Source organism: Propithecus coquereli, unplaced genomic scaffold (assembly GCF_000956105.1).
Source record: "Propithecus coquereli isolate 6110/MARCELLA unplaced genomic scaffold, Pcoq_1.0 Scaffold946, whole genome shotgun sequence".
NCBI lineage: Eukaryota > Metazoa > Chordata > Mammalia > Primates > Indriidae > Propithecus > Propithecus coquereli.
This window is the reverse complement of record NW_012155796.1, coordinates 126,919-136,399: the sequence shown is the minus strand read 5'-3', so window position 1 is coordinate 136,399 and position 9,481 is coordinate 126,919. Positions and strand designations below refer to the sequence as shown.

General features: G+C 51.6%; 1 protein-coding gene across 1 annotated transcript in view; it reads left to right on the top strand.

Annotated features, from left to right (window-relative positions):
* The first annotated feature begins 753 nt into the window (after positions 1 to 753).
* Positions 754 to 9,481, top strand: part of ALKBH5 (AlkB family member 5, RNA demethylase) — a 24,398-nt gene continuing 15,670 nt past the window's right edge. The window contains exon 1 of the mRNA XM_012664974.1: positions 754 to 2,270. Within this exon, the coding sequence (XP_012520428.1) occupies positions 1,501 to 2,270 (770 nt within the window). The 5' untranslated portion in view covers positions 754 to 1,500. The remainder of the gene's footprint in view (positions 2,271 to 9,481) is intronic.

Below are 9,481 nucleotides of genomic sequence, written 5' to 3'. Positions count from 1 at the left end.
AAGGCCGCAAGGGTCTTCGACAAAGGCGTTGAGCTCCAGACAAAGCGGTTGAAATCTATCCTGGGGAGCCATGGGAGGTTTTCGAGCAGAAACCCCTGCTTGTTGGAGCCGCGCGGCGCATCCCGCACGGCCACGCCTTTCCTGACGCTGTGCCCTCTGCTTCAAAACTTTTCAGTTGTCTCTAGTCATTACCTATAGTTTAGCCTTATCCGTACGCCTGTTTGTTTCTCTGAGATTTTTCTGTCGCTCCCAGAAGAAATGCCCCCACACCCATCTCCAGCACCAAGAATGAGCGACGCCAACCCCGGCGCGTCCCAGCACGCGCTCGCCGCCACCGGGACGTGACTCGTGGAACGTCCACTCCGGGCGGCGGCGGCGGGCTGGGGGTGGAGGGGGGGCCCGACGACGTGCGTCCAACTTCTGCGGCTGTCGCTATCTGGGCTCGAAGCTGAGGCCCTGTGCGCTCGGCCCCGCAGTTTGAGAAGTTCCTGCGTTTGGGGAAGTTTCCTTAGGCGTCCTGAGGGGTTTCCTCCGGTAGGGTTTCCGTTCGGGCACTTTTTTAGCCACCCATTTACCCTTTAGGGGTCCTCGCTGCACTCCACGCCGCTAATTAGGTGACGGACGCAGTAGCCAAGGAGACTGCCTGATTGACAGGCATAATTACCAACCGACTTCTGGAAACTGTAGTCTGGGCCCGCCCGGCACGTGGCCGGCGGCCCAATTAAAGAAGTGGAAGCGCCAAAAGGGGAGGTAACGGGGCGGCCTAGGTTGTGGCGGTTCCTCGGTGATTGCGCGCTCGGGACTGAGGCGTTTGGGGCCATTCGGACGATGCCGTGACGCAGCACAGCGACAGTGTTGGCAGTGTGAGCGCACCCCTGCGAAGGGAGCCCTTCAGTCCTGGAGGCGGCGCGCCGTGGAGACAGGTCGCTGTTTGAGACTGCTCCCTCAAAGCCCTTCAGCGAGTGGGGGAGGGGCGGCGGACGGCGAGCGGTCCGGGTTTGCGCTTGCGCTGGAGCCTCTGCCGACCCGGCCCGCACGCACGCGCATGCCCGTAGCGCGCGGAGCCGCGGTGGCCAGCAACACCGCGCGTGCGCGCTGAGGAGCCCGCTAAGGAGCGGCGCTGGCGGACGTCGGGCTGGCGGCCCGTGACGTCGTGAGGAGCGCTTTAAAGTGCGGGCCGGGCCGGGCGTCTGAGGGTCTGGCTGGGAGTCAGGCCGAGTCTCCGTAGCAGCCCTCCGCGGCATGAGGCGTTGCCGGCGTCCCTGCCCCCTGGGACGTGGAGAAGGTGGAGGAGGAAGAAGCCCTGTTGTCGCCACCACTGCATGACCCGCCGCTCCTGAGGCCCGACCCCTCGACGCTCCCCGCCTGGTCGTCCGCCCACGCATGGGGGCCCGGTGCTGAGAACTTCATTCCCTCCGGGGGCCCCGGGCGCGTCCCCCGAGAGCCATGCCCGGCCGCCCCGCCCGCCCCGGAGGACCCTAGAACAGCGTCGCGGGGGCCATGGCGGCCGCCAGCGGCTACACGGACCTGCGTGAGAAGCTCAAGTCCATGACGTCCCGGGACAATTATAAGGCGGGCAGCCGGGAGGCCGCCGCCGCGGCCGCCGCTGCTGTAGCCGCTGCCGCCGCGGCCGCGGCTGCGGCCGAACCTTACCCCGTGTCCGGGGCTAAGCGCAAGTATCAAGAGGACTCGGATCCCGAACGCAGCGACTATGAGGAGCAGCAGCTGCAGAAGGAGGAAGAAGCGCGCAAGGTGAAAAGCGGCATCCGCCAGATGCGCCTCTTCAGCCAGGACGAGTGCGCCAAGATCGAGGCCCGAATCGACGAGGTGGTGTCCCGCGCTGAGAAGGGCCTCTACAACGAGCACACGGTGGACCGGGCCCCTCTGCGCAACAAGTACTTCTTTGGCGAGGGCTACACTTACGGCGCCCAGCTGCAGAAGCGCGGGCCCGGCCAGGAGCGCCTCTATCCGCCGGGCGACGTAGACGAGATCCCCGAGTGGGTGCACCAGCTGGTGATCCAGAAGCTGGTGGAGCACCGCGTCATCCCCGAGGGCTTCGTCAATAGCGCCGTCATCAACGACTACCAGCCCGGCGGCTGCATCGTGTCTCACGTGGACCCCATCCACATCTTCGAGCGCCCCATCGTGTCCGTGTCCTTCTTTAGCGACTCTGCGCTCTGCTTCGGCTGCAAGTTCCAGTTCAAGCCTATCCGGGTGTCAGAACCTGTGCTTTCCCTGCCTGTGCGCAGGGGGAGCGTGACTGTTCTCAGGTAACCCACCTGGGTGGAGGGGGGTGGCTCTGCACTCTGTTGCCTTACCTACCCACCCTGGCCCGGGAAGCAACAGCCAGTAGGAGCCCGTACTTTTTACATTTCTGACCCATTCTTCTGTTTGTAGGTTGTGGGGAGCAGGGGAAGGGGCCTGTATTTAAAAACGTGTAGCAAGAAAATAGGGATTAGGGAACCGATGTGAAATTCTGTACCGAAAGGCAGATTTGAAGTGAACATGGACTTGGCAGAATTAATCTAAAGCCATTTTTCCAGAAGGCTAAGATATTAGGAGTCTCTTTCCCTTTTGTGATTTTTTTTTTTTTTTTAAAGCAAGTTACTTTTCCATTCTGGGCTTCCATTTCTAAATCTGTGCTCTTAAAAACAAGAGTTGAACTTACTACCTGAGTCTTTCCTGTTTTGCTCTTTTTGGTTTTCTTAACAGAATAATGTTCACGGATTCCTTAACAGAGAAAATACTCACAGGCAGAGGCCCCTTAAGAGTATTTAATTGGTAAGAGTTTTCCATTCCCAAGAGGGGGAGTGATTGCTTTGGCTTTGAACAAATTAGTGGTTGGGCCGGGAACAGAGTGCAGCACACTCTTAAAATTCTCCCCTCTTGGCTGCATAAGATCCCGTGGGCTGTTTGTGAGAACGTGTTACCTGTTATCAGGACTGAATAAAACAAAATGCAGCTGGTCTCTTCTGGTATGTGAGCAGCAGAACTTAGCTTCTTGGCCTATTTTGGGTCCCAGATCTGCTGAGGATTAGCTCAGTATCGTGGTCTCCAGAGAAGATTGCCTGCTGGAATATATTTGTTGTTTATAAGAAGTAAAAATTTATTTGGAAGCTTCGTCCTTCCAGCACTGAAAAAGGTAAATCTAGTAATGTAATTCATTAATCCCCAAAACCTCTTAGAAGGTCTAGGATGCAGCTGTTGAGAACAGCTTGGTTGACCACCACCAAGTACAGGATTAAGACACACCGAGCTTTTGTGGTGAGCAGTTTAAACGCTAAAGTGAGTCAGTCAGTGGAGCCACAGTCATGGGGAGAAGCAGGGTCCCTAGAGTCCTTTTAATATCACGAGGGTGCTTGCTTTGGCAGCACATACATTAGTATCAGGAAGGCAGGTGATCTATCTTGAGTTCAGACAGCTGAGGTTGCTTCCATATTGTGGATGGTAGCGGAGCCTTGTGATGTCCAAGACCTCCTGATGGAAAAGTCTGGGAAGTCGGTGGCAGCAGAAGAAGCAATGCTTCAAGTCCCTATGCATCTGAAACCCAGAGCACTGCTTACCTGTCAGATGCCTCCTGTCATTTGGGCTTCTGAGCTTCTCAAACCTGCACGATGTTCGTAGATGGATATCTTGGCAGGACCCTTTTAAGATGGGATTTCCAGGACAGACCCTCCCAAGGGGCCTGCTGTGTATGACAGGTTGGGGTCTGATTCCATTGAAGGGCTCTCAGTGCTAAAAGGACCTCACACAAGGTCCATTTAGTCTTTTGATGGGATATTAATTTTCTACGTAGTCATAGGCCCTTAGGGTTGTTGTCAGGGGGTCCAGCAGTGGTCTGGTGCTTAATGGGAAGATCACATGGCATTTTTTGACTTTGAGACTCCCACTCGTCCGATCCCCAACACATGCACACCCTGGATTAAAGAACAGAAGTTTCACGTTGTTAATATGCAGGTCTGTTAGTGATCAGCAAGAAGATTTCATCATCAGGAAAATTCTCTTCATCTTTTCCTTAGAATAGTAAAGTCTTAAAGCTTTCCCAGTCCCTTCCCACCCCTCCTGGATTCAGACTTGGCTGTGGAGTTAGTGTGGGAGGCTCAGCCATGTCCTGAAAAGTGCTGCCCCAGGCTTTGAATCCAGCTCTCGCTCTCATTTGCTTTGGGATCTTGTGGGCGTTCTCTGGCTTTCCCATCTGTAGATGGGAAAGATGCCAACTTCCGAAGCCTATTAGAATTAAATGTAGTGATTTGGTGTCTAATATAGGGCCTGGCGCAGGGCAGGCACTTAAATGGCTGCTTGCTTTCATACACAATCACATAATGATCCCCTGCTCTCTCGGTGGGAAAGGGGCTAGGGATTTGGTGGAGCCTGAAACATGGCTCTTCCCTTCATGGAGTTTAGGCCCAGTGGAGACCTCAGACAGGTGGATAGTTACAGCCCAGGAAGGTAACTACAAGAGCACATTGAGGGGGACATCTTACCCATTCTGGAGTGTTGGAAGTTTTGGGGAGAAAGTAAGCTAGAACTTGGGTGACTTAGGAATTAGCCAAGCAGAGAATGGTGGAGGGCGCATGCAACAGTAGCAGCTTTGGCTGCAGTAGCAGGTAGTAGCCACTGGTAAGACGGGGAGAGGGATGGATGCTGACATGAGGCGGATGGCATTCACTCCCCCCCTCCAGGGTGGGGGATGCCCTGGTGAAGCTCTAGTTCAGGGATTCTCAACAGTGCTATTGTTGATACTTGGGGCTCGCTAATTCTTTGAGTGGAGCTCTTCGTGCATTGTGGACTGTTTAGCAGCATCCCTGGCCTCCATCCACTAGATGCCAGTAATGTTTTTATGATAGCCAACGAGTCTCCAGACATTGCCAAATATTTGGGGGTGGGGAGTGGGGGAGGTGGGCATAGTGCAGAATCGTTCCCAGTTGAAAGCCACTACTCTAGAGTTCTGGATCCTCCCACTAATTTAAATCTTCTGGCACCTGTTCACTTAGTACTTAGCTTACTTGGTATGCAGGTGAGTAAACACCTGTCTCATGAAATCCTGCATCCTGCATATGTAAGCTGGTAAGAAGCAATGCTTTCTCTCATTTCTTATTATGGATCCCAGCCCAGAGGTGATGAGCAGTAAAGCTGCAGATTGAAAGGGAGAGGCTAGTGAAAAACAGTGGTGCTTTGCAGATGGGGAGGGAGTCTAGTAATCATCAGTATGATTCAGACTTCAGTTGGTGGTGGTAGCAATGGTGTCTGTATCCATCCAAGGCAGCATGGCAGGAATACAATTTTATATTTAATAGTGGTCAGCTTGGATGTTGATGCATGGCAAACATTGACTCAGCAGTGTCTAAACCTGGGCATTTAGTGCAAGGCTTCACAGATCCTTCTGGAAGTGCTTCAGACTCCTTTCCAAACCTAGTTGGCAGTTGTTTTTTTGTAACCTTCCCACTTTGGGCCTGGGCGGGTCCCCCTCTTAATGCTGTTTTTTAATGAAATAAATATTTTTTACTTTTTCGTATCAATTCATGCTACCTTCCTTCTGTTCCCTGTAGGGCGAATGAGGCAGATTGAAACAGACTCTGGTTGGATTCATTTAAATAATTACCTCAAGGCTAATTGCTTACTTGCTGCTACCTTTAATCACTGCTACATTGTCTGTGGTGTGGTGACACACACCCAGAGACCTGGGCCTTGGCCACCCCTCTGTAAATGACTGTATCACCCAGCCATGGGGCATGCACTGGGCTGCTCAGCCTGCGACTCTTCCAGTTAGCAGTTGGTATTGGGTGGAGTGGGCACCCCTGTCAGTTCTGGGCTAAGGGCTGATCTTATTCAGCTGGTTGAAAGCAAAATTTAGCTTTCCAGCTTAAAATAGTTGGGAAAGTAGGGCAGATAGGTCCTGGGCCACATCTCTTGTGTGGAATCTTCTGATTCCATGGAAGGGGGAGGAACCACAGGATGAAGTCAGGGCTGTGCACTCTCAGGAGGAGCTCTGGGCCAGGAAGGTTGGCTGCCCTTTGGTGCTGCCAGGCCTAACAAGAAGGCAGAGGGCAGCAAAGGAAGGAAAGCGAGCGGTGAGCCATAGTCTTAGTCATGAGGCTCAGAGCAAGCAAAGAATAAATAGGCCATAAAAATTTCAGGGCTGTCTGGCCATTTTAGGCTCGGTAGTTGCTGTGCAGCCGTTACAGAGGTATGGTGCTAGCTCTCTAGGGGCATAGGCTCATCTTTGCGTACCTCTTCCATGGGGCTGGTGGGTATGCATGTGTCCTGTGGTGAGGCCAGTAAGGCCTCTGGAACAGATTAGACCTTGTCACCAGGAAAACACAGATGGGCTTTTCTTCCTACCCCCACCACCCGGAAAAAAAAAAAAAAAAACCCAAAAAGTTTGATGGCAAACTTGGTTGGAATTCCAGTGCCACCACTTTAGCTGTTTGTCCTTGGGCAAGTCACTTAATCTTTTTGGGCCTCAGTTTTCCTCATCTGCAAAATGGGGTTAATGGTGCCATGAGTTGTTATAGAATGTTGATTCTGTGTCACACTACTGATGCTTAAAGTTTAGCTAAAAGTCTCCTAGGAAATGAGCTGCCCATTGTATTCATCTACTCTCTGTACCTTGATGTGCACAGAATTGGGACTCAGCAGGTTGACCTTTTTCCCTTGATTCAGAAAGCCCTTGGACTTCTCATAAAGTTAGTCCAAGTGTCTTCTTGGAAACTTGGGTCTGGTAAATCTGCAGTCCCTAACCCCCAGGTTGCGGACCGGTACTGGTTTGTGGCCTATTAGGAACCAGGTTGCACAGCAGGAGGTGAGTGGCAGGCAAGCAAGTGAAGCTTCATCTACATTTATAGCAGCTCCCCATTGCTCACATCACCACTGGAGCTCTGCCTCTTGTCAGAACAGCAGTGGCATTAGATTCTCATAGGAGCACGAACCCTACCATAAACTGCGCATGCGAGGGATCTAGGTTGTGCATCCCTTGTGAGAATCTAATGCCTGATGATCTGAGGTGGAGCTCAGGTGGTGATGCTAGTGCTGGGGAGCGGCTACAAATACAGATTATCATCAGCAGAGAGGTTTGTGTAATTAATTATGTCATTATATATTACAATGTAATAATAATAGAAATAAAGTGCACAATAAATGTAATGTGCTTGAATCATCCTGAACCCCCCACCCCCACCCCCAATCCGTGGAAAAATTGTCTTCCATGAAATCGATCCCTGGTGCCAAAAAGGTTGGGGGCCGCTGTGGTAAATAATTTGAGCCTGAGCTAACAATCCTGGCCCTAAAAGCATGAGCTATTAAGTCCTGTGGGCCTATCACTGTTGAGGGAGGCTGTCACCAGGCCAGAATCTTGGCCAGTCCCTCCATCTCTGGTCCATCCTACCCTAGGCAGGGCACAGAGTACGTGGGGGAATGGTGACCATGTTGGAAATGTGCCTTAACTCATTCTCCAAGACTGTCCCCTAGAAGAGAAACGTACAGTCTTATGCAGTCCCTTACAAAGTTTTTCAGACTCCTCATTTAACCTGTACCTAATTCCCTGAGAAAGGGCTTGCAGTGATCCTTGTTTTGTAGATATAGAGACTGAGGGTCTAAGTAGAATGGTTGAGCTCAACACACATTTCAGTGTCCACTGTATGCAGAGATGAGTAAGGGCTTTAAAGAGCTTTGTCTTATAGGGAAGGCACAATTTCCACAAGGCCAAATGGAGTAGTAGAGAGACATGGGAGGGGTAGGGTTGAGCAACGTCAGGGCAACCCAGCCTAGGGGAGTCAGGGAAAGCTTCCCAGAGGAGGAGATAAATGTGCTGATGCCCTAAAGAGTCACTCTGAGGTATAGAACTAGTGGGTAACAGAGCTGAGCTCTGTTACTCTTGATGCTTTTGGCATATTCATCATTGCTGCTGGGCTGGGGGCTCAGCCCAGGCAGGGAGCAGGCAGACTGGACAACATGAGGTATTTCCTCTTCTCCCTGTGGAAACAAAAGAACAGGAGGCACTGGAACTTTTCTTCATGCCAAGGGTAGGGCTGGGCCCAGGGCATATTAAGTTTCAAGCTGGCAGACTGGGACTTTCAAGCAGTTTCTCTTGTAACAAGTAGGTTCCTTAGCAGTAAATAATGCCCTGTGGTCTTTATTTTACGCTGTCTGAAGTTTGGCCAGGAGAGCTTCCCTTGAACAGGACTCTGAGCTCCTGTTGCCAGAGGCCGATACTCTGAGGAAGGGTCAGTGGGCTGTGTCAACAGCTGCCAGAAAGACCAGAGCTAATGAGGCCTCCAGGTAGGGTCAATGCCAAGGTCATTTCTATGGACCTGTGCATCCCTACCTCCACACTTGTTCTTCTGAGGCTTGGGCTTGGTGGCAGGAAACTGGCATGGCTTAATGTTTGTTCTAGAGCCCTTTGGGGGATGGGGGCAGGCAAGCTTTGACAAACATCTGGATTTGCTCCAGAACTACATTAAAAGAAGTGGTTCCTTGTTGGAGATGGGAAGTAAAGGTCCTTGGTCTTGCCTGTAGCCAAGTCAAACAGATTAGTATCACTTGTCAACAGCAGGGAAGGTTGCCTATAGCCAACACTGCACACTCAGGCCTCAGAAATGTGCCTTTGGGAGCTTGGACTTAGCTCTTTGGGGAAGTTCTGTGTGTGTATATATATGTGTGACTGTCTTGCAGCCCAAGTCCCCCCTCCCCCAGCGTGGAGTAACACACTGGGGGACATGGGATGAGACCCTAGAGTTCCTAGCCTTGGAAATGGGGGTCCAGGAGGCCTCTGCTGTTGGCAGATCCCTTCAAGGGGAGCCTGGATCATGTCTCCTTGGCAGGTGCTAAACCCAAGGCTCTGGCTTACCCCAGAGTGGTCTCGGGTCCTCTGGCTTGTGTCACATGCTTAGTAAAGGTTGTTGGGTGCCAGGTATCCTGCATTATTTAACTTAATTCTGTCAACAACCCTGCAGGTAGGCCTCTCACCACCCCTTTCCAGAGGTTTCAGCCATGTAGACATACAACACTATGATTCTGCTTGGAAGGGAGGAAATGCTGTCTCCTTTTTAAAATGTCATAATCTTTAGTAATGACAAAAGAATACCTAAGTTACAAAGCATAACAAAATGAACACTCAGGAACCTACTGCTAACCTTATTACAGATGAAGAAACTGAGGTTTAGGCTCAGCGTGTGATTTAACCAAGGTCACAAAGCTAGTAGGCAACAAAGCTCAGGTTTGGACCCAGGTCTCTTCAACTCCCCAACTCCTATATGGCACTTTTCACTGCGATTTTAGATATTAATAGATGTTATTTGAGAGAAGGTTTTTTGGTCAGTGCTCAGGTAAGCAAAGCTATAGCATGAGCTATTAAGTCCTGTGGGCCTATCACTGTTGAGGGAGGCTGGCACCAGGCCAGAATCTTGGCCAGTCCCTCCATCTCTGGTCCATCCTACCCTAGGCAGGGCACAGAGTACGTGGGGGAATGGTGACCATGTTGGAA